The sequence below is a fragment of the Bombus impatiens genome, unplaced genomic scaffold, assembly GCF_000188095.3.
Source record: "Bombus impatiens unplaced genomic scaffold, BIMP_2.2 scf_0151, whole genome shotgun sequence".
NCBI lineage: Eukaryota > Metazoa > Arthropoda > Insecta > Hymenoptera > Apidae > Bombus > Bombus impatiens.
In genome coordinates this window covers 581,629-606,774 of record NT_176570.1, presented here as the reverse complement: position 1 = coordinate 606,774, position 25,146 = coordinate 581,629, and the positions used below count along the sequence as shown (strand labels likewise).

General features: G+C 38.5%; 1 protein-coding gene across 8 annotated transcripts in view; it reads right to left on the bottom strand.

Moving 5' to 3' along the window:
* The window catches only part of LOC100747636 (fibroblast growth factor receptor homolog 1), a 112,379-nt gene that overhangs the window by 8,087 nt on the left and 79,146 nt on the right, over positions 1-25,146 (bottom strand). For 6 of the 8 annotated variants that reach the window (XM_024365833.2, XM_012382370.3, XM_012382371.3 and 3 more), the window contains one exon: positions 268-606. In XM_024365833.2, coding sequence (XP_024221601.1) covers positions 268-606 — 339 coding nt within the window. Of the gene's footprint in view, positions 1-267; positions 607-3,968; positions 3,997-24,980; positions 25,141-25,146 lie in introns of those variants that run through there. The other 2 variants (XM_024365831.1, XM_033319375.1) reach the window with 2 other exon arrangements.

Genomic DNA, 25,146 nt, shown 5'->3' with positions numbered 1-25,146 from the left:
TTTTAGAGATTTCCAACGATATGAAGGCGATTTAGAATTAACTGACGAAAGAGGCGCAGGATAGGTAACGTTATTATCCTTTTGCAGAGCTAAGGAATATTATTATCGATTCTTGCGCTATAACTTTCAAATTACAAATGACAAATTACGTAGAAAATGTAACTAATAAGCGATCGCGAATTTTTAATCAAATTTTGTTTGATATCGTCGATACAAAGTACGAACAACTGCCCAAGGTTGAAAAGTGAAGAAAATCCGAGTACTAACTTCTCGCTTCGATTTCCAATTCGTTCGTTTCCTCCTCGTGTCTTTCCAGTCTCTCGGTTTCGTGCTGGTATTCGTCGTTCTGCAACAATTCTATTCGTATCGTCACGTTCCTCCATTCGTTCGTCATGTTTGATCCAACCAGGCAACTGTACGAATCTGCGTCCTCGGGCTCGATGTACTTGAACCTCAGCGTCTGTTTCATTAATCGAATTCTTGGCGACGATGGTCGGAAAATATCGTCGCCTTTGTACCAAATCGTCTCCGCGTTCGAACTCGACGAGCATCGTAGGATCAGCTTCTCACCGATTGACACAATCACCGTGTCGGGATGATTCAGATCTGTGAAACGAAGACAATTCATATTTCATATTTTTTATTAAAGAAAATTCATATTATCATTTATTTATTATTAGGTCGCATTGGTAAAAGTAGCCTTGATACAAAATTATGTCAGGTTTGAAGACATAAAATACGAAATAAAATTCGTTATATTATTCTTTTAGTTATCGTTGCGAAAGTCATTACATCACTGTGGAAAAAATGTAGCATAAAGTAGGAATTTTACAATAAAATTGTAAAATCAGTCAATTTGAGTGGCGTGGTAGTTCCAGTGTTAATTGTATCGAGCGATGTAATTCGAAGTTTCGCAATGAAATTACAAGCTTGTCGTACGACGATGCGAAGATCGTTAGGTATCTCTTCAGCAAAACACGTGAAAGCTGTATTAATGGGATTCTATCCAGATTATTTAGCGCCACAGACGCGAAACATGGCTCGTAGTACGCTTCCTCGGTACCAAGTTCACGAAAGATAAACCGACAGCTTTCGCTACTTGGCAGCCTAACGCGGATTCTAATTCGATTCTTCCGCGAATCGTGGCCGTAATAAACGCCGCTAAAATTGCGCCAAAGTATCGCAATTCGATATTTCACGTCGATTCTCTTAGCTACGCACAACTCACGCGTAGAATCCTTTATTTAGGAAAGCAATTCTCCATTGCGATGCGTACTTAATAGCGGACACATGGTATCTTCACAGAAGGGACATTCTGAAAATGATCCGCCAAACAAATGCCAAACGAAGGATACGCGACCTTCTGAATTTTTGCATCTCGGTTTGATCTTCGCTGAGTCGTAATTAGCGTCTTTTTAAGAAGCAACATACGTACATCGTGTTGTGTGTTAATTAAAAACCGCTACTTCTAATTCGAGGACGCAGTACCATTTTTGGAAAACTTCAATTCATCCAAGAATCATTTTCTTTCTTATTTAGAGCGTCTACGAGTAAGCCGTGGATTTTTATGGATTTCTGAGAAATGTAAGATTAATCAACGAAGTTACGAACGTTCGAAAGATTTTTAGAATAATTATCATCGATACACAACATTTTAAACACGTTTCTCTGGTCTGTTATTTTTCATCACGGCGTTCACGGTACCATAAAATCTACTCGACCAATTGGCTCAAGATTTGGTGTGAATCTTCCACGCGTGTATCGCTATAGTCTGAACAAGAACAAATTCCATACCTTCCTTTTTTTCTGTTTATTTAAGCCTTTGAATGTTAAAGAAAAATGGAGAGGATCGACGATCGAACTTCATAGGGTCGTCGTTCTTTTAATTATCGACTTTTTGCTTTCGTCCTAGTTTCGTGATACAGTCAAACTCATCCTAATTAACGATCTCCTTGAGTTTCTTATTTTAAACGAGTAGAACGACCGCAATCGTGGACTCCATGAGACGAGGTCTTTTTGCCAATTGCGTACGAGGGCATACAGTGCCGTCAATTTTAATTTCTTCTCGACAAGAAAAATGACACATGCTATTGACATATGCAAAAATATACTCTGCGAGTTTCATTGCAAACACTGTTACAGTTTTCTTTGTAAAAAAAAAAAAGAAACAAACAATCTAACAGGAGTATCCTCTTGGCCAAGTTAGAAACAAAGAAAGCTCAAGCAACAAAGACCTGCAATTAATATACAAAGACCAAAGTCAAACCTGAAATTCACTATGCTATACTACGATATATTATATCAGGTTATTTATCGTGTTATACAGTATATTAATATCACGTCATATTTCCCTATATTTCATTACAATTATGTCAAACGTGCACGTTTGTAACAGAGATCGTACCAGACTTTGAATCTCGTTGCGATAAACAAATAATAATAATAATATACAGCGTGCAAGAGGAATATTTGACGAGGATTCTTTCAGTATTACGTATTCAGAAAAATACGAATTTCCATTAACTGCAGTTTTAGCTGTTTGAAACTTCCTAGTCAGATCGACAGCTATTTACGATATGCGCTTCGTCTCTACCACCGATTCATCAATCATATCCTTTCTCCGCCTCCGAGGAAACCTCGATCATCGATCGTAACCGCTTCCAGTTGTCACAACAACCTCGTCCTAGTTATCGTCGACTCGTTAACCGCGGTTAATGGATATTAACCGCAATTTCAGAAATTTATTTTCTCCATCCTCTGCTAATATTCAATTACACGGGCTTCGTTCACTGTAACAAATTGTCGATCGATTTCTCTTATAAATTGATGGCTCGAGCCTTGTAATTATTAGTTCTGCAACGATTTTTCTAGAATTACAGCTCACGTAGATGAGAAGTAATTGCCCGATATCGTCGTGCCGCGCGATCATCATAGCCTTTTAATCCATTTTATCTTTGATCGTTGGTAATTAAATCCTTCGGGCGGCGTGATAGATTTAATTGAAATTAAATTTTCGACGATACGACGATCGAACGATAACGTATCGGTTCTCGCGACATCGAGTGCATCGTTGTTGCTAAGATTTAACAACTGTTTTTATTCTACGGTCCGATGGAATTTCTTTGGTCTTGTAATATATTACAGCAAGGTGGTGGTTGTTCCTTTACTCCTGCCAGTAAAACATATCAGTTTTAATCCCTAGGATATTTTATTGCTCGTTCAATAATACAGCTTGTCGAGAATATTTGTAACTGAAAAATGATGTTCGCTGGCGTTTCATTACTCAGTTTCATAGATATCATTTGTCATACGACTCTGTTCTCTTCTATTTCCTTCATCGTTTACCATATCCTGACGGTGTGTTTCATTCCACCCAATACTTTTTCGTTATTGACTGATGCCAATCTATGTAATGCGTTGTTTTATTTAATTAAAGGAATACGTTCTCGCCATTAAATAGATATCACCACGTCGGTTACGTTACTGGAACACGTACCAACGCTTACTAACGAATCAATTAGAATCTGCTTCGATTTGCTTATACAAATTTATTCAATCGTAAGAATAAACGACTTCAAACTCGACAGAAAATTTCAAAGAGTAACGCGTTTAATCTCGCTTTTCTCGAGAAACAGAAGGCCCCCGATAGACTTTCTTCGACCCTGGAACTTCTCTCGTTGATATTCCTGCAACGCAGATTTTTTTATTTCCGCGATACCTTACACCGATTTCCACCACCTTACATCAAAAATCGATAACAAAATAGAAGGCGTGAAATACAATTTTCCGTTTTAATCGCAAGCGTGAACCGCTGACACGACGATCGCGCGATGCAAAATCGGTCAGCGTCGTTGCTCGATTTCTCAACCTTGAACATCGATTGAACTTCGGCGCGACCGAAGAGCCGTGGACTTGGCTCGGTTCGAGCTCTTTCTCTTTCGAGAATCTGGTCACGGGGAAACGTTTACCAGGTCGACCCATTCATGACATTTGGGCGATCGAGGTATCGCCATTTGGACGTTGGCCAGGCGAGAATCGCGACACTGTCCCTTCCGACGTTTCATCTGGAACCACGTCCCATCGTGTCCTCTTCCTCTCCGTTCGTTTGCGTCGACGTCGATCCGTTCTCTCTTCCCCGTCAGTAAAACGCGTCTAACTAAATTTAGAGATCTGTCGAGGGTGTCTGTGCCGATCCTCTCGTCTCCGCCACGGGTCGCGCCATCGTTTCGAATAGAACGTCTGTTCGCGCCTTTCAAGTGCGACGATGCCGATGGAATTATGTTAATTATCGATTATTAATCGTTAATTCGATATCAGATGTATACACGTTTTATACGCTGTTATACTGTTTTATATTTTTTAAAACACTTTGCATCTCGTTCGTTTCGTTGTTTTCGTTCGTATTTTATTAGTTGCTAACTCTTGGTAATTAGGTTCTATTTAACTACTCGTTACGAAACTCTTCGAAGCAAACAGTAGCTTTCTCGCTCTTTCTATCAGGCACCTTGAAAGACAAAATAGCGTAACCAAAGTAAGGCAAGGATGGTTGTATTTGTAATAAAACTGCAGCTTCTACTTGAGTATTTAGCTATCATTCAGTCGATTACTTACCGGTCGTAAAGCGAAATAAAATCAAATAATCGTAGGAAGAATTTGAATATTTCGTCTTAATTTAACTATCACGTGGCATGAAACTATCATTGGTATTCGACTGAGTGAATTTCGACACGTCGAATCTACTTGTTTGAACGTCGGACGATCATGACGAGAACGTACCAAGTGTTCTCGAGGTACGTACATTTAACATTTATATTTCTAAACATATTTTTCTCCATTAGTATCTGTCATTTTACCGATTTCATATGCTTTACATCTATTAAAAATTTCAATCGATCGATATCGACGTTAAACGCCCATATAATTCTACCTTCGGAAACGGACAATTTTTCCAGTCGCGTTTAGTCGCGTTTTATTTACCAAAATGGCAAACCGTGTATCCTGCTCGATGCTACTCAGTCTCCTGACATACCTTTCAATGGCCACCCTAACTATTTCAATTAACGTCGATCTCGTTTGGAAATCGTCGTTTTAATAAATTCCGCTTGCCCCGTCACAGCTACGAAATTAGCCAATTTGCCTAATTTACGTCGTTACAACAGCAACAGTCGCGAATACCTTGCAAAATGCTCGAAACGTGTCTGCAATTAGCCACGTTGAAAGACTATTTATCATCTGGTCTTTAGAAGCATAGAACGAATTCCATCTCGCCCACCATTTCCTGGAGTCGATGTTGCTGCGCTTCGTAGTCGCAGCTACTCCAGTTGCATCTTCGTCTCCTTGCTTTCTCCGTTTCTTTTGTCTTATCTCCAAACATCCTCGGCGTTCGTGTACAAACGACTAATTGTCCGTGAGAGCTCTCTTTTCCCTCGACGGAAGTTCATCGAGTTTATTGTCTTTGCGAGTTCCGTTCCCGCTTCTTTTTTCGGACACGCGTCCTCACGTGCTGTACTTGATGCCTCGTGGACGTTCTCCGATTGTTTGACCGAGGAGACACCACACGAGCAAACAGACGACTCGTTACTTACGTAGCTTGTTCGCTGCTTCTCAATGTCCAAGCGGGCGTTTTATTTTATCTTCAGATATTCGGATAGTTTCCGGTTTGCGCATTGAAATCTTCGAATGGAAATAGGATCTTCCCTTTACTTTTCTCTGTTTCTGCGTCTGAAAATTGCTTCGTTGCGTGGATCGTTGATTCTCGTATTTTCTTCTCTTTCTTTCGGTTCTCCTATTAAATCTGCAAATAACGTTCAATACGCAGTCACTGCCATTGATACTCGGACGTTAAGTTCTATTGCTTTTTTCTTCAAATCGAACGCAGCAACTCGAGCTTCTTTCTCGACAAGTTCGAAGGATTATTTTAGCAGGCGAAGCGTAAAAGAAATTTCGAAAACGTTGCGATTGGTCAGAATCGCGAACGGGACAGCAAAGATCATTTTTTATATCTTTTTTTATCTGGGTCCGTAAAAAGAATTTAAACGATACATTTTGAAGGTTCGCGCTGGTTTGTATAGGCGCTGAAAATTTCATTGTTTCGTCTTGGCAATAAAATTATATTGGTCAGGCGTGTTTAAGAGAAGTTGTTTAATTGTCACAGTCCAGCGGGGAATTAAAAAAATCCTCGATATCTTATCTTCTTTGCTTAATAATATAAGGAAAATTCTTATTACTAAACGTTATTTTTATCTCAGATAATTTCTGTAATACAGCGCATAGTAATCGATGAGATATCAAAATTGTTGGAAAAATCGATCAGAAGACTTTCGAAAGTGTGAGAAATAGAAAATATCGATTATTGACTGGTAGAACGAAGTTCGATTTCTGCGTATGACATCACGCACGCAGCCATCTGTTTCGTTCCAGGCGCCACGAATAGCTACAAACATTCCGAGAGGCTTCTTTGTCTTTTCTCTCGATCCTCTCCTTCCTCCTTTACATTTTCGTCGAAGCTCGCTGCTTCTGGCGGGTTTACTCGGACGAAAGGCCATCCGCGAATACGAGAATCGTTGTAAACAATTTCTGGCGAGCGACTCGAACCTGCATTTTCTTTAATCCTTTGACTGACATCGTTGTGTCATATGCGGTCACAATAGTTTGAAGTTGCGTTTGAAATTAAATCGTTCGACTCTGATTTGTGTTCTGTATTTTATGCTGGGAAGATCGTTCTTGATATTAAACACAAAATAAAATATGCAGGTAGCGAGGAAATTTCCTAATAAAATAAAATAAAATAAAATCCACCAGCTTCGTCAAATCTTAATTCGACGATTTTTTATTTTGTCCAGTACGTACCATTATCAATATTTCAATGGACAAATTCAAATTAAATATATTCTGGTTGCCAATCTTCTAAAAATAGTCTTTACGATACTTATCTTCGCAAATTGAAATATACAAAATGCAAATGGACATTAGCTATTTTTAAAATCAAGTTGTATCCCGATACAATTTTATTCTACGTTTTATACGATGAATTGTCTTGACGAGGAAACTAAAACCACAGAATGGGAGTGGAATATTTTTTTAGGGTCGATTAGTCTGTTCGAATTCTATTTTGCGTTTTATATTTCACCGGATAAATATCGTTCTGCGTAATATTTCATCCCGACGTCAGTCTCTTCAATTTTCAAGATAATTCACAATAATTCTTGCTCGACGTCGGAATTAACAATTGCATAGTAGGCAGCAAATTCGATGATTGATCGCGTGTATGATCTACATAGCTAGAATAGGACGTGAGAAATCATAGTGATTTCGTTTGGGGAGCACTAGCCATTTAGTTAAACGGCAGGGACCTAAATATCCCTCGTTTGTCCACGCGAGCGAGCTTCCACGTTTATTTATTCGTGTCTGGGGTGAGACGTGCACCCTTTTACGGTGCCATTATGCGGTGGCCCGACTTTTCTTCCATTTTCCCCTTTAGCCTCGTCGTCAAAGGATTTCTACGGTGAAGAAGCAATATACAATTTAATCCCAAATTATAATTTCCTACCAAAGCATTTCTTAAAATATCACCTATTATTTTGGGCTAAAACGAGTTAACTCGTCACTCAGATTTCCAATATTTCGACTAGAAAATTTCTTCATTTATAGATCAAGGAAAGAACATCGAAACCAGCTGGCTGCTGAAACGAGCAAAACTCTCACAGAAAGAAGACTAAGAAGAAAACACCCCATTGACCTCACTAAAGAAATAAAATAGTGAAACTCGAAGATGGTATCCCACTGGGAATAGCCATCCACATGTTACTTAGCAATAAAGTTAGAAAAATTTACCAAATGTCCAGCTGGACAAATTCTAAATAATATATAGATCTCCTGTCTTGTAATACCGTTTCATAGTATTTCTGTTAAAAATCGATTGTCTCGTAAATTATATTATGACTATATTCGTAAGAACTAAAGTTCAACTACTTGAAATCAATTTTTTTCTATCGACTTTTCATTCTATCCATCGCACTTAATATCTGTCTGTGGCACTTAAACTCTGTACCACAGTATTCTTATTGCTACTTCGATCATCTTCCGATAAATGTTATTAAATAGGTTTTGGAGTTCGATATTTAATTGATTCACAGAGATTCAGTTTTTATATTCTGTATTTCACCACCATGTACAGCCGCATGAACTCAGATAATTAACACATGGCACATTAACAACTTTGCATGTAGGAACTAGTGATCATATCAACCTAATATTTTCCTCAACGATAAAGAGAATCAAAATTCTCCAGTTTTGCCATATACAGTATTTTCTACGAGCATCTTTCGATTACAAAAGCTTCCTCGTAATCAAAGAAATTACGTGTTTAGCAATTTAGACGCGTTTAACGATTCGTTTGCTTACCAAATTTCTAAACCAAGATTGCGATAGGAATGTTGCAAGAGCGTAACGAAAGCGAGAAAGCAACGCCCAAAGAAATACGTAATTACCTTTAACGCTACCGTCGCGGACTTGCACGAATTTCACGCTTAATAAACCACGTGATCTGCGCAGGCAACGAAATTAAAAAAGAGGACAAGATTTTTTCGATCGAGGCAACGAGAACTCGATTCCCGCCGGAAGCAACGTAGCGCTGTTACCTGGGCTACTCGTGTAATTTACGACTGTCGGTTTCAATCTCTATATAGAACGTTCTCAGTTCGTTCCACTAAATTAGCCAACGACATTTCGCGCGGAATCATTGGAAATAATTATTATAGGCCGCGAGACCGTTTCGACAACGTTGAACCATGTAACGATCGCACGGAGCATTAATTCCGTCTAATAAATCTGCGGATCGTCTGAAAAAGCCTTCTTTGCACACCTTTCGCTGCGTTCGATGCTATGGAACCTCTTATGGTTGTTGGCTCGTGCTTCATCGTGAATAGCACGCGCCGCTCGTAAATTAATTCCAAAGTTTTCGCGTGGTCAACGGCGGCAGCGAACGGCTGTTAAAATATTTTCAAACATGAAATTATACCGATTTAGTAGACGTACTTATTGTTGTCGACGATCTATGGCCCATTAAGACTCCTGTCTTTTGCCTTGCAATTGTGGCTACGAAACTTGTATTGAATAAATTATAAATCAGAAGTACACTGAAAGAGTGTAAAGTAATGATAAGTCTCTACGTACAAACATACAAAGAAATTACGTGTTTAGCAATTTAGACGCGTTTAACGATTCGTTTGCTTACCAAATTTCTAAACCAAGATTGCGATAGGAATGTTGCAAGAGCGTAACGAAAGCGAGAAAGCAACGCCCAAAGAAATACGTAATTACCTTTAACGCTACCGTCGCGGACTTGCACGAATTTCACGCTTAATAAACCACGTGATCTGCGCAGGCAACGAAATTAAAAAAGAGGACAAGATTTTTTCGATCGAGGCAACGAGAACTCGATTCCCGCCGGAAGCAACGTAGCGCTGTTACCTGGGCTACTCGTGTAATTTACGACTGTCGGTTTCAATCTCTATATAGAACGTTCTCAGTTCGTTCCACTAAATTAGCCAACGACATTTCGCGCGGAATCATTGGAAATAATTATTATAGGCCGCGAGACCGTTTCGACAACGTTGAACCATGTAACGATCGCACGGAGCATTAATTCCGTCTAATAAATCTGCGGATCGTCTGAAAAAGCCTTCTTTGCACACCTTTCGCTGCGTTCGATGCTATGGAACCTCTTATGGTTGTTGGCTCGTGCTTCATCGTGAATAGCACGCGCCGCTCGTAAATTAATTCCAAAGTTTTCGCGTGGTCAACGGCGGCAGCGAACGGCTGTTAAAATATTTTCAAACATGAAATTATACCGATTTAGTAGACGTACTTATTGTTGTCGACGATCTATGGCCCATTAAGACTCCTGTCTTTTGCCTTGCAATTGTGGCTACGAAACTTGTATTGAATAAATTATAAATCAGAAGTACACTGAAAGAGTGTAAAGTAATGATAAGTCTCTACGTACAAACATATTAATATACAGGGTGGTTGGTAAGTGGTGGTACAAGCGGAAAGGGGGTGATTCTACGCGAAAAAAGAAGTCGAAAATATAGAATAAAAATTTTTTTTAAATTTTTTTTAATTTTTCCATCGAGACAACGATCTACAGTGAGATCCGTTATAACGAGACGAGATAAAGTGCACCGTACCGAGCGAAAATTCAAAGTCGATTTTCTCGAAAACAAAGCCTCGAACGAAAAATGTTTATTCTACATTTTCGACTTCTTTTTTCGCGTAGAATCGCCCCCTTTCCGCTTGTACCACCAGTTACCAACCACCCTGTATACATATGTATGTTACCAAAAATCACTCAAATTGTCAAAGAAGAATCGCAACGTCTTTTGATGTTCAAAAATAAAAGTTTGGAAGACGCATGCTTATCGATAAATGTACCGCCACGTTGGAAATTTGGTTCTTAATCTCGGAGTGAATTCTGTATGAAACTAATCCACGAAGATCCTAGGGAGCGCTTGACCGAACACCGTAAAAGCAACAATCAAAATCGATGGTTTACACCATAGCTTACAATTTCCAGACACACTAGCGTCTGTTTAGAATCGGCATAGCATTTCGTTACAGCCGGCCCTCGGTCAATATACTCTTAAAACTATTTTAATGAACTGAAAACAACTCTTCTTCTTATTTACACGACCAAGCTATTTCTGACTGCGCGGCTCACCTTTAAAAAACAAGTTCACCTCGACTGCTTCTCAACTAATTTAACGAACTGTTTCAATGTTCCAGATACACGTGCTCCGCAAACAGTTTCAGCGTGATCTGAGCGCAGAAAATCTGCGTGTATTTCGACGTACTTCAGCCGCCTTCCACGATTCCATCATTTTCTGGTGAGTCAATGTTCGCAAAAATATATTATGCTCTCACCGTCGATATGATTGTTACTCCGCAACGATAGCTACAAATGTAACTGCACATTTTCCCAAATATTAATTAAAAATCAACGAACGATAGCTGCAGATGTAGCTGCGTGGCTGCGTGTTTTCTTGGATGTTAATCGAAAGCCAATAAACGACAGCTAGAAATATAGCTGCAAGGTTACGCTGTTTTCTAAACGTTAATTAAAAACCAATGAACGATAGCTGCGAATGTGGCTGCACGGTTGCACATTTTCCTAAATGTTAATTAAAAATCAATGAACGATAGCTACGAACGTGGCTGCACGGTTGCACATTTTCCTAAGCATTAATTAAAAGTCAATGAACGATAGCTACAGATATAGCTGCGTGGTTGCATGTTTTCTTAAATGTTAATCAAAAGCCGATAAACGACAGCCAGAAATATGGCTGCATGGTTACGCTATTTTCTGAATGTCAATTAAAAATCAATGAACGATAGTTACAAACATAGCTGCGTGGCTACGCGCCTTCCTAAACGTTAATTAAAAGTCAATAAACGATAGCTGGAAACACGGCTGCGTGGTTACACATTTTCTTAAACATTAATTAGAGATCAATGAACAGGTATGTTCCCTATTCACTTCCAGTCCGTATAAAATCCAGCGATTTATAAATATCGCTCTGACCCTGGCGTTATTAAATTCACAAATATATATTTCGCTCTTGAAGTTGTTCTTTTCGCGAGCCAGTGGAACTTTCATGACGAAAGTAATTTACCGCGTGTTTTCCCTATATCGAGATAATTGTAAATCGGCTTGGATTCCGTGGATAGGCTGGAGCCTAGAGTTGGCGCGTTAAATCTCCTCAAATATATCGTGAAACGGCGGCACCACGCTGGCGGAAACGCGCGTGCACGTGAGCCAACATGCAACAGCAACGTGGAAACAAAATCTGTGCGCGTTTACCAGACACGCGTCTATTTTTGAAACGGGCCGCCCTTCTTCGTGCTTCCCGCCGATTTTCTATCGGCGCTAGCCAGTTCGAATTCGTCGATAATTAACGCGTTGCTGAAGAAAATACGATACAATTAGTCGGCTGTAGGTGTCCGCGAGAAAGAAAAAGGAAAAAGAAATTTACATTTTCACCAACAGAGTGGGACGAGACTCTGACGAGGTGATTTTTTTATTTCGAAAATTAATCTTTCTGAAAACATTTACACTGCGGGGTGAACGTCTTTTGTTCATGAACAATTTATAATTTGCATCTTAAGATCGTTCGTTCGTTGTAATCGATTGAAGTTTCGTTAATAAATGAAATTGCAGGATCATTTGCTTTGAAAGTGGTGCAGGTCCATTTCCTGTAATCTGTAGCCTGTCCAAACAGTCCAGGCACCAATAATCAAACACAAATGATAGCGAATATAATCTAACACTCTGTATCTGACATAATATTGCACGTACGAATGGGAACAAGTTGTTTTAAACGTGCTAATATACTGGGAAATTATTATTACATTTGTTACATTGCTGCTGGCGTGATTCAAGTAAATCGTTGTAATTAAACGTAATTATTGTTACGTTTAAAGCATTATTAAATTAACAATATTTCACACTTATACCGGGTCGTATGAAAGTGCAAACCCAAGATCAAAGGAAGTACATTGGCGTTATCTTGGTTTTTCTTTTCTCAATGAATAACCTCGTATTAACATTAGAATCTGACACAGGTATGTTTACTACAGTTCAACGTAATAACATTACGATAATTATAATTTACTTAATTTTATTACATTCATTTTCAAACGGATATTAATTTCGTATAGATATTCGCGAAGAAAAGTGTACGCGTAAAATAATATAAATCAGAAACGTCGAACGATACAAATTTAACGAATTGTACAATTTGTGTTAGACGTGGTATAAATTGGTATACAAAAATTGTCAAGTTTATGAAAAAGATTGAAAGTCTCATTCATGTCCCTGAAAAATGATATTCATGTACTTAATTCTCAAGGAAGCTATTTGTATAACGAATTTACATCTATGCTTGAACGCATAGAGACGCGGACAAACCGAGTAAATGTTTATCAGGATTTTTCAATCGATGGAAGCGCAAACACTTCAATATTTCAAAACGAAGGAAAATAGACTTACACCGCTTTCAAAATAAACGGCCCATATTTTTGCGCACTATGCGAATTCTCTGCGTTTTCCTATATTTAAACTTCCCATAAATGCACCTGATATTTTATCTTACGCGACGAGTATACAGCGTCAACCGTATCGAAGTAAAATTTCGTCTTCGATCTAACGCACGCGTTAATAAAAAACCTGTGTTCGATATTTCCGAAAATCTAAATGTTAGAAAACTCGTGTAGAATTTACGCGTTGCGAGTTGCGCCGCTGTCGATGCCAAGCAACGATTGTCTTCGTCACGCCGTTTCGATTTCGCTTAACACGCTTTCGACATAACGAGCAACGAATGAACCGTCGTATTTTGTAGGACGGTTGCCCGTGTCTTGTCGGGACGATAAAAAAAATATACACGAGACAGAAAGATGGAAAAACGAGTGCCAAGTACGGCGGAACTGTTCGAAGAGAATCTTCTCCATTTGAGGCTGCACGGAGCGCGGCTCCCGAGGGAACTTCGCGCAGTTTTCCTTTGCGATTCTTCCACGTTTGGAACTATTGCAACCTCGGTCACTGTAATATTTTTCTTTCCCCGCGGTTGTTTGTTTCGTTGACAGAGCAATCGATTGAAACATCAGTCGAAGATCGTCGATGAAATTGCATAAAATTGTCTACTGTTGCTAAGGATGAAGAATTTTCTTAAAACGATGAATTTGCGGCTGATGACATTTCTTACGGTGCATTGATAAAATCTCGATAAAATCTTTCCAAGCGTGATATCGATAAAATTTTGAAACGAGTCAGAGATGAAAAGCGTATTCTAGAAAGCAACCACTTGGAAATAACGTTCAGGGACACGGCAGTTACCGCGAAACGCGTATCCAACCGCGTAAACAGCACTCCAAAAATATTCAGAAGTTCTCGTGCAACCACGTTCTTTCATCTGGCTCACAAACATCAACAAGCGATGGGCAACGAATCGATTTCGTTTCGTTACTTCGTCAGTTTCAGGGGGATCCTGACGAAGTAATATATACATAGATGATTCTTCGGTTTTACGATTTTGGTTGAGTTCGTTCGCACCAAAGTGAACAACACACCTTGTCTCGAAATACGCCAAGTTACGAAATTATTCGCCTACGAAATGGTGGGCATTTACTTGCGATGATTTCTCGGTAAATTAATTATTATCTATAATAAGTATTAATTTATCATAAATAATTAGCCATGTCATTGCGCCACGCCAGAAAAAATTACTGAAAATTCTCAATACGAGAATTGATTGTAAATTTTAATAAATAAAAAAAAATTAATTCGGTTCCGAAGGAAATTCGATTTTTTGGAAATAGCTGTAATTAAAAAAATTCTCGAAGGGACAATGGTTGGACTTCTTAGGAATTTAGAGATAATTTAAGTTTGTTTAAAGATGTGCAGCGAGGACGTAAACTCAAATTTGTAGGACTTGGAGTGAATTTTTTGGAAGAAAACAATTAGATTCTTTGGAAAGATAACTCAATGTTTTAAAGGAGAATAATTCTCTGATAATAAATATGTAATAATAAATTTTCACTGGAACGCTATTCGATCTTTTAAGAAAAGCTATTCCATCGAAAAATAATAATTTTCTAATGTTATTAATTACGGAATTATTCTAGGTTCGTAGATATTATCTAGAAATGATTTAATACTATCTGCTTATTTTACTTTTATCCGGAATATACCTCGTTATTTATTTCTGTTAGGTTCTATTTAAAAAAAAGAAAAAAAAGTCTTTTCGAATAAAACAAAAGTTGATATTTTGTAATCCGCTCGACACGGCTAATCTCAACAACGGTGTAAGGAGAAGTAACTGGAAACGAAGGGAATTTTGAACGCAAAATTCGACCACTTGCCAAGCGTTCTAGCGTCGACAAAGAAACAAATTACATAAGAACTTGCTACGTATAAATGCCAGTATATATTCTGTGCCACGTTTGACGTTCTTCTTATCTGGATAATTTCCAAATAAATCAATGATCGCTAAACACAAATACTCTGACCGAACGTAAAATCAAGTTTGAAGATCATCTCTTAAGCGTGTGGTAAAAGGAACGTGTTTGAAAGCGATTTGCTTCGAAAATAGCCAGGAGTCGAGCTATAACGAGATATAACTATCGTAGGGCTAGCTAGAGGACAGCTTGGTGATTTATGTTGCTTTAATTGCACGCCCCTTTGCCACCTTCCAGGCAGGAGCTGTTCTCGCTTATCTCAGACTCCTCGTTCTTTAGAAGCTGTTGCATTCAACTGAAGCGCTTCTCAGTAGCTGGTTTATTGGTATCGAGAAAAGCGGCGGATTGAATCGCAAAGATTTATATCTGAAAGGTAATTACATCGCTTAAAATGGTAGCAGGCTTGTCAGGCCAGAGGATTTATTGGATTTCGATAGAAATAAGCTAAAGGTAGATCGCCTAACATAACGAGAATCATTAGCAGAGAGCTGAGAATTATTCGAAACGCTGATTTGCCTGCTATCAGTTACGAAACATTCTTTCCTTACCTAATACATATCGCGATGATATTTCATTTTTGAATTTCGTGATGAAAGGACGAAGGTCATCGAGTCCCATTTTTCACCCGTTACATTTTTATTTCGTCGATCTTTAAACCGATCGTTAATGACGTCGCACTGTCGTAGATAAATTCCACTTACCTTTTTGCCCAAACAATCCAACGCAAATCGCCAATTTTCACCGCAATGAATCAAGTGTTTTTTCCTGTAATTAATCCCAGTTTTCTAATAATTACATATCAAACTATTTTATATCAATTCTAATCTCAATTTCATCGATTTCTAATTGATATTTATAGCAATCTCTTGATACCAAACGCGTTCGATAAATACGCGTGACGAAATATGAATCAGACACTTCGCAGCTCTGTGAAAGCCAAGTCCGTTTCTCGGCTGTTGAAGTCGAAAATAAAGATATACCAGACGTAGCGGAGCACGTGAGACTCGCCAGCTGATTCTACGCCTAAAGACAATGGAAAAACTTCATCCGAACCTGTGCTATGTGTCTGTCTTCGTTTACGGGATACAACGAATCTTGTTAACAGAGCAGCCAGTCGAAATGTTGAAATACTAAGCTTCAGAGTAGAGCTTGTCAACAAATTCTCAAAAAACTCAGGATATACACCAGGAAACTCGTGAAAGGTCGTCTACAGGCTTGCCTTGAAACGGACATTTCTGCGAAGGTAATTAGGCAACAGAAAATTCCTTGCGTCTCCTCGCAAACGAAGGCAGAAAAACAAATATAGTTTCTTTTTTTGAGTTTTCCATCCCTTGAAAATATATTCCGGGCGAGAGGGATTCGAACTCGCGACGCGTTCAGTAAGGAGTCTAAACGAGCGTAGCTGGCTGCCCCGCCAAATAAATATAGCAATATACATAATAAATAATAATATACATAAAAAATAATAGTAATATAATAACAAATAAAAATATGCAAAAGATGCAAATGACAAACGGTGAAACTTGTTCTCAAGTAAATCTAAATTCTTTCTCTCTGCGACTAATTCACAATTTCGTTAATTACTAAACCAATTAACGCGTCATCTTAACGCGTCGCTGCCGAAACGGCGAAAGTGATTTGGTCGGAAACGACGCAGAAGCTCGACGATCGATCCACTGATTCCGCGAGAAAAAAGGCGGCGGGGAGGCACGAAAAGAGTTGAAGAAAGAGTATCGTGTTCCCGCTTTGTAGAATTAATACCGTACACTTGATCCGGTTGGTACATCGGCTAGTGGAACGCGAAAAAGAGCCTTCTCTGGGTCAGATCGTCGGATTAAGACGATTGAGATACGATCTAACCGCGTGGGATCGCCGTAATCCGAAACCACGGCGAGCCATCGAATTCTCTGTTACCCCCTTTTGTACGAGCTCTTTGTTGCTCGAGTCGAGGTGAAAAATTAGGACAACCGAAGACGAATTAATCTGGCCACTAGAACGTTACACGAGTCGATGAACTCGAAGAATTTATCCCTTTCGAGGTTGAAATTGAAGGAGGGTGGAAATTGATATTGGGGTGTGCGACGAGAAATTAGCTTCTGGGTATCGTGCAAGGGAAGATCTACTTGTACGTGGAGGTAAAAGGTTCTGGAGTTAGTTAATTGGTTAATTATCATTATTCAATTTTGACATAGGGACAGGGATGTTTTCGAAGTTCTTTTCGTGTACTTTGTTTCAACTATTTTTGTCTTCTTGTTTCATTTCTATGTGATATTTTGAATTTGACTTTTGCATTATTTTATATGTGGTTTTAAAAGTGAGAACTTTATCTTGAATCTATTCTTCGTATTGTTTCATCATTGTTTATCAGTTTAAAAGAGGGAAAATTTGTTCTTTCACGTGATTTTACTGTGGAAATGTATATTTTCCAAGATTCAGCTAAGCGTGACACGATCGGTTGCTTCTTAGTTGTAAACGGTGACTTGATAAGCTCGCAGATGCTCGATAGATAATTATGCGAGGAAAGGTAGAAATATATAGGAAGGGAAAGTTCGAAGGAAAATACTTTCCTTCTCCACTTTCGTTCAGACGTATCTACTGATAATCGAGAACAGAGGATCAACGAAGATACATACAACAACGTATTTTTAAAGAAACAAAGTATCGCGTTAGTTGCAAGTCAAAAAGCAAACATGGACCGTGTGGTAAAAATCGAGTCAACTTTAGAAATCCAAAGAAACAATAGAATCAGTTATATCTGCTGACGAAATAATTTCTTGCGCTTCGACGCTGTAAGAGCTACACGTTCGGATGAAATTTAAGATCGAGAAGGATTAATTGATGCGTCAAGCGGATTATAAAGATCGTGTTAATTCTTGACAAGGGGAAACCGATCGTACAATCCTTTTATGAGCTCGCTTTTCTTCGCCGAACGATATTAACACGGTTTATCGCTCTGACGAAATAATATTTTCTGCGTTTCGACGTCGTCGATAATACGAGATCGTAAAATTCACGCCGATCAAGGCTAATTACCATGTACCATTGTTCTCGTTTAAATAATCTAGAGAGTTGTGTTATTATCGCTTGTGAATCACGCGAAACACGGGTAATAAACAATTAATCGTCGATAATGTCTGGAAAAGGTTGAGTCGTTTCTATTTTATCTTTATCTTCTTATTTTTTTCCATCGTATCTCCTCTGCGATAATTTCTTTCAAATAAATATTACTCGTATAGAATTACAACAGGAATTCAATTCGTCGTTGTTCGAAATCTTTGATATTTGATCTGAAATAATTTCGTGCCCTCGTAAATCTGAATATAAAAAACTTTCGATCTTCTCAAAATTCAAATGTCCATTTACCATTCTTATTCGACAATGAAATATCACGTACCATCAACGTTGCTCCAATTTCACTCAAATTGTATGTATTATATATATATATAACGTCTCTATTGAGTATGTTTTACAATTTTATTTAATTTACATATTCTACGTTCGAACCACTGTGCTCAGGTCAATGAAGCATCGAATGCTTTCCATTTCCATTTCAATTTCATCAGTGGCACCAATCTGAATACCTCAACCAACCCCTATAATTTACATATGTATTCCCTGTGCAAGGTTCCCTTGCTTGACAACCAATTACCATTAGCTCTAAGTCTACTTAATGAGTTAGTTCGCACGGTTCACCTCTGATTTCCCTATCTTCTTAATTGTTGTCTTAACGAACGACTCTGTAGTAAAGTGGAAGCGTCGATAAGCGCTTCAGAATTCTCTCAGATTTAAGTAGATTAGGGCAAAGTAATAAAAACGTTTTGGTAGATTTGCCAGCACGAAAGATTAGACGATAAAGCAAACTTTGTCTTCTAAATCGATGAAAGTTGACTAATCGTCGGTAGATATGGGAAAATTGTTTAATCTGATACTGTATCAATAACTTCTATAAGCAATGCATCTGCAATTTAAGATGCTTAGTCTGCATAAAAATATAGAAACAGAATATAATTTGACACGTTATGAGACAGAAGCTTTAAGATACCGTGCTAATTAATTCTCAAGGAAAAGTGGACAATTTAAGGTTCATAATTTCCATCAAATATCATCTTCCTAAAATCGACTCTGCTTCTCGATAATTTACTTTTTTCCATCATCAGAGATCATCTCTCCAAATTCTCCTAATCCACCCCTTTGAACCTTCTCTTCTTCTCTCTTCCTCCTCATCCAATAATCCTTCACCTTGAACGACGACCCTCTACCATAATGCGTGGCAAGCGAAGTCTAGAAAATAAAACAAAAGAAAAAAAGCAAGAACATCAACGCACGAAAGAACAACAGGTGTATGTTTCTACCGAACCCTTTCGTAGCGATCCTGTCGCATCTTACTACCCTATCAAAGGGTTTGGAAAAAGGGGCAGGGGGCAAGGTTAGATCGAGAGGTGCCCGAAAGACTGGGTGCATCTATTTAGTTGGAAGAGATAGTCGAATTCGTGTCCTGTTTCCAGACGACTCGGACGTTCTAATTAAGATTCCACGCTGGTCTCGAGGGGCCTCCTCCTGTCTCTTTGATATAAAACAACAGCGCGGATAGAACGATACTCGAATGAAAAAAAGGATAGGCACGGCCTGACAGATAGAAACGTTGGATGGTTTGACGGCGGGAGATTCAACTGGCGCACTGGGCTGTTTCAGGTACAAAACGAACAGACAGAGAAACAGCCTATCCCGGCTGCATAATTATACCTTAAAAAGGATGATCCCTTTCGAGAGATTAAGGGACACTGCTCAAGACCGGCTGCTATCTTAATGAGTGTACGCAGCCCCGCTTCGATGCCAGACAATCGTAATTAAGCTGCAACGGCTTTGGCCGAGGTCAAGTATGCTTCTTTCACTGCGTACGCTTTTGCCTGGCTCCTTCTTCAGCCACGAGTTGTGCGTTAAGCATGTCTGCTCATTGGCTGCTATGGATTATATTTGGATGCAGTATGGAGGCAGTGATTAAAGCCTTGGTCGAGTGCTTGCTAAAATAACTAAATGCGAACAGCAACGTTTGTCTCGTTGTGTAGGATAAGTTTCGTGCGTGTATTGTCGTTGAAGTAAGTGGAATCGTTGCTGGAGACTGGGTACTATCAGCTTTTCTTTTTTCCCATCGTAAAGGGGCGTTCAATCTTTTCAGATATATTTCTGCTGAAATAAACCATCGCGAAGATCGGTACTTTTTCTTCTTGGAGTACACAGAAACATGGATCTTACAGATACCTTAACGATATTCTCAGTTGAAGTAATTTCACGCCAGGGTTATTCTAGATCGAATCTCTCAACATGCAAACAAGAAGATGTGCAAGAAGAACCGAACATTTCCAAACAACAGAATTTCATATTCGATATTGATATTTTGATAACTCTCGTAGAAACTAGATCTCCGAACGACCAACAAATTTATACTTTCCATTAGCAATACCATTCTGAGCGAAATTTCTTACAGGCCAAACCACCGAGAAACGAAATTTCCAAGCGACCAAGTATCATCCTGCTCGTTAACCATATCGTTGCATTTTGCAAAACCTCTCTGAAATTGATCCTTCACCGATGGTGGCTGTTAAAACGAAAGACAAACGTGGATTCTGTCATCAAGAAGATTGGCTCCTGTCGAAAAATCCTCGCTGGCGTTGAACGGATCCCCCTTTAGAAATCGCGCTACGCTGCCATCTCTTTCATTGTCCAATTGGTAATGTCAGCCGCTATTACCCTGTTGAATACATTTAATAGACAAAGGATTGGCAGAGGCTCTCAATTTCGCAGCGCGAGAAGAATACGTGGCACACGGCCCTGGTCGGGCCCGTGGAAACGCGGCCGACGTCGGGTTGAGAATTATTATTCCATGTGGACGACGGGCCGCTAATAACGGGCCGAGCCTGGCCCGCGCATATGGCATTCAATGACCGGCCAATTGGACAATTGAGCTCAATCATAATAATACACATATATATGGATCGTTGCAACGCGAGCGTTTCGGACGGTTATCAATAAATTCACTTGCCGGAAAGTAAATTCACCGGTCGCGTCCTGATTTCGCCCGTTTCTATTCGTTCTTCGTCTACTCTTCTCTCTTTCTACTCGTTGTCGCGTTTACGTCGAATTTAGTCCCATTCTATCCGGCTGTGCGAGTCGAAAGACGAAGAATCGAAACATCTGGAGCTGGAACATCGCTTTCGGTGATTTCATTGGGACGAACGCCAGGTGGGCAGAGACTGGCGGTAAAAACTACAAGTTTGCAGAGGTTTTCGTGAGCAATTTTTCCCAGGCTTTTTAGACGCTTCTGGAATGATATTAAATTGGTTTGTACGTAGAATCGCGGAGATTGGAAAAGTGGAAATTTGGAGAAGATTGCGGAAGAGATTTGAAAGGGTTTGAAACAAGATTTTGGGGAAAAATTTGAAGTTTGAACAGGTTTCCGTAAGAATCTTTTAGCGACGTTTTTAGGCGAGGCTTCTGCGATAATTTCAAACACCTTCGAACGTAGAAAAATGGGGGGGTGGAGTGGTGGAAATTTGGAGACACGTCTGAGAGACATTTGGAAGAGTTTTCAAAGAGATTTCGCACGTGTGCGAAATAGTTTTTAAGCGAGTTCCGAAGTGTTTTTAAAGAATTTTGGATGATTGATTTAGGCGAAGCAAACACGGAACTTGCAAAGGTTCTGATTTTTTACAGTATCCAAGGGATTTTCGAACTACTTTGAAAGAATTCCGACGTTTGCACGGATGTTGCTCTTGCATGATATATAGATAACCAGTATATGAACAACGATAGATAAGAATTCACGTAAATGTGAAAAGAATAGAGAATTCTAAATATTTAGAAAAATGTTGGACGTGTTCAAAACACCGTCCAAAGGACTCTTGAAGTGATTTTAAGGAATTTTGGAAGATTGATTTAGGCAAAGCAAACATGGAAGGCATGAAACTTGCGAAGGCTCCGATTTTTCAGAATTTTTAAAGGATCTTACGACTATTTTGGAAGATTTCTTACAATTTCTAAAGGATTTTGGAACCGTGTTGTAAAAATTCTGATACTTGAAACGCTGATACTTGAAAATTCTGAAACGCTGTCGTTTACATAATACGAGGATAATCACTGCACTGAACAGCAACGATATAAAAAGAATCTACGTAAATCTAAGAGTAAAAGATCGTGAGTATTTCCTTTAAATAGCCTACGGAAGCAAGTACGCACGTTTGGAGATTTCTACCATGTAGGAAAGATGATAAAATAACTGGAGGTTCTCAGGTAGTCGGTAGTTAGTCCTTTAGCAAGCAACGCCTCCTTATTGCTTTACTTATTAACGATCGCACGTGTGCAATTGCCGGAAATTCCAAGGAAACGACGGCTTCCAGTAAAATACCGTTTGGAGAAAGCGTTTAATAGGACGCGTAGAACCCGCATCGGAATCTGTTCACCAGATGTTGTCGTGTTTTCCATCGGTCGGCCAGTGAAATTCGACTTTGACCAGCTTCCTAGAAACTGACGTTTCCATTGTTGCGTGGAAACCTTAATGGAATTCGGTAATAGAGGCGCAGGCTAACGAAACGTATTCATTAAGGATTACTTTCCATGTAGCTGAATTTTGGAATTTTTGATATTTTTATATCGTCGTGTTCTTTGTTATTTAATTTATTATTGTAATAAACATTAAATATCTGGCGCTGTTGGCCAAGCATAGTTCGATCGTACTAAATGTAAATTTAATGGTTTCCTCTCATTTTTAGTCTATTATTATGTTTAATATTAATTTTACATAGTTGATCAAGCTTACCCATTTCAATTCAGTTAGTTTTTAGAACAAAAGCGAATTTTAGACTGAATTTTGGAGTTTTTGATATTTTTATATCGCCGTGTTCTTTGTTATTTAATTTATTATTGTAATAAACATTAAATTTCTGGCGTTGTTGGCCAACCATCATATTGATGTAAATTTAATGGTTATCATTATGTTCAATATTAATTTTATATAGTTGATCAAGCTTGTCCATTTTAGTTTAGTTAGATTTTAGAGCAAAGGCGAATTTTAGACTGAATTTTGGAGTTTTTGATATATTTATATCGCCGTGTTCTTTGTTATTTAATTTATTATTGTAATAAACATTAAATTTCTGGCCCTGTTGGCCAACGATCATATTGATGTGAATTTAATGGTTTCATCTCATTTTTAACCTATCATTATGTTTAATATTAATTTTATATCGTTGATCAAGCTTGCCAATTTTAATTCAGTTAGATTTTACATTCAATTTCAAAGGAACCTAAGCACTCGAGGGAAAAAGTTACGAGTTTTTGATGAATTATATTTCATCTTCCGCAGTCTTTGTTAACGCTTGTATATTCTTCACAAGTTATTATCTCCGATAGAACGAGATTGTAAGTTTTAAATAAGACAATCTTCGATTGAAAATGCGAACTTCAATTCAGAGAAATTGTAGCCTAGAAATTTAGATCGACAGAATGGAGAACGAAGCCCGAAATATCGAAATATAGAGATTCAAGCGGAATTTCAAACTCTAAATTGTAACATTCAAATGTACGAAGTGGACATAATCGAAGTAAACGTTCAGATTTGGAGGTCTGAGTGTAAAAATTCAAATTTGCTTTCGATCTCGATCGTCGACGCGATAATTCGTCGAAACGTCGAGATAATAAGTGACGAGACCCAAACTGATTCGAGTTAAACAAATACAAAAGTAAATGTGAAATTTTCTGCAGCGATTCATATCTAGTAAAATGAATTTTTATTTTCCACAAGTTAACTCAACGATATTGCGTATAATTTCTCATCAATCAAGATACGTGCTACATACATATGCTCCATGGTTACGATAAGATCATCGACAAGATTAGACGTTATTTAATCGATCGATTTCGTCGTGTTATTTACTTTTAATGCTACTTAGACGTTAAACATAATTTTATGAAACTGGAGATTCGAGTTGAGATTTGGTTAATGACCTTCTGCTTATAATTTTCAAAATCGTATCTGTGATGGTATATGAAATAAATATGATCCATAAATCTTCTTCAAATTCGGATTAATTAATTTAGAATTTCGCATGATTTATAATTTCGAGAATCCCTGGAAATTGAACTCTCTATACTTTCACGTTTCGTAAAAAATTTCGGATAATTGTAATGTTTTCCATTGGTTCTATCGATCGAACAGTTGTCTAGAAAAACGAGACGATGTTGAGGATATTTTTTCAAGTGCAGAAAAATCCCCGTGACTTTGCCATAGCTCGTAAATGGAATTTCTCGCCAACCTCTCTAAAAAAGACTTTGTCTTTTATTTTCGTCTGCCTTCTATCCCCTTTTTACGTTTTAAAAATACTCTATTCGCTCATGAATCGTCTGTCTAGCCGTCACAGACTCCTCTGAACCTCTGAAACGTCAGAAGCTTCGAACCATTCGATTTTCAATCTCCAAATCAGCTCTTCGTTCTTTCATGAACGAACAACGTTTTCCTTCTTTTTTTTCCTTTTTACTTTTCTATTTTAATTTCACAAACAGAAGATAACGTAAACTGATAGAAAAATCTCATTCGATCGATCCATGTTTCCAGTGAGAATGGCGATTATTCGTGAGTTGTATCGTCAACTGCTAGACGTAAAGCAGAACGTAAATTCGAAGGAGAATACATTTTTCTATGGCAATGCTGCGTTAATAAAATTGTAGGCCATAATTCCTGGTATGGGCTAGGAATTACGTGACTGGAAAAGAGCCAGGATTCAAGATGGACAAAGAGTCACATACGCTTATGGGTTCGGTTTCGACACGTTGATTTCTCAAAATTCCACCACGTAGCATATGGCTAAGGCCTGTACCTCTTTCACCGCGTTCCAACGACCGAAAAAAGTCCGATGACGGAGGTACGAGCAGTCGAAGAGCACTCGTTGAAAGAAAAGCTCGCAATAATGGCTAACCTTTGTTCTTCCACCAGTCTTTTCTCCTTCTTTTTTTCCTTTTTGTCCAACGTTTGGGACAACTGTGCCGAGTGTTTAGGGTGAATTTTTCAGGGCAATTCTTTCCAATCTTTTCTTCGATAGAATACATCCGTACACCCCTTTTTTTTTTTTTTTTTTAAAGAAA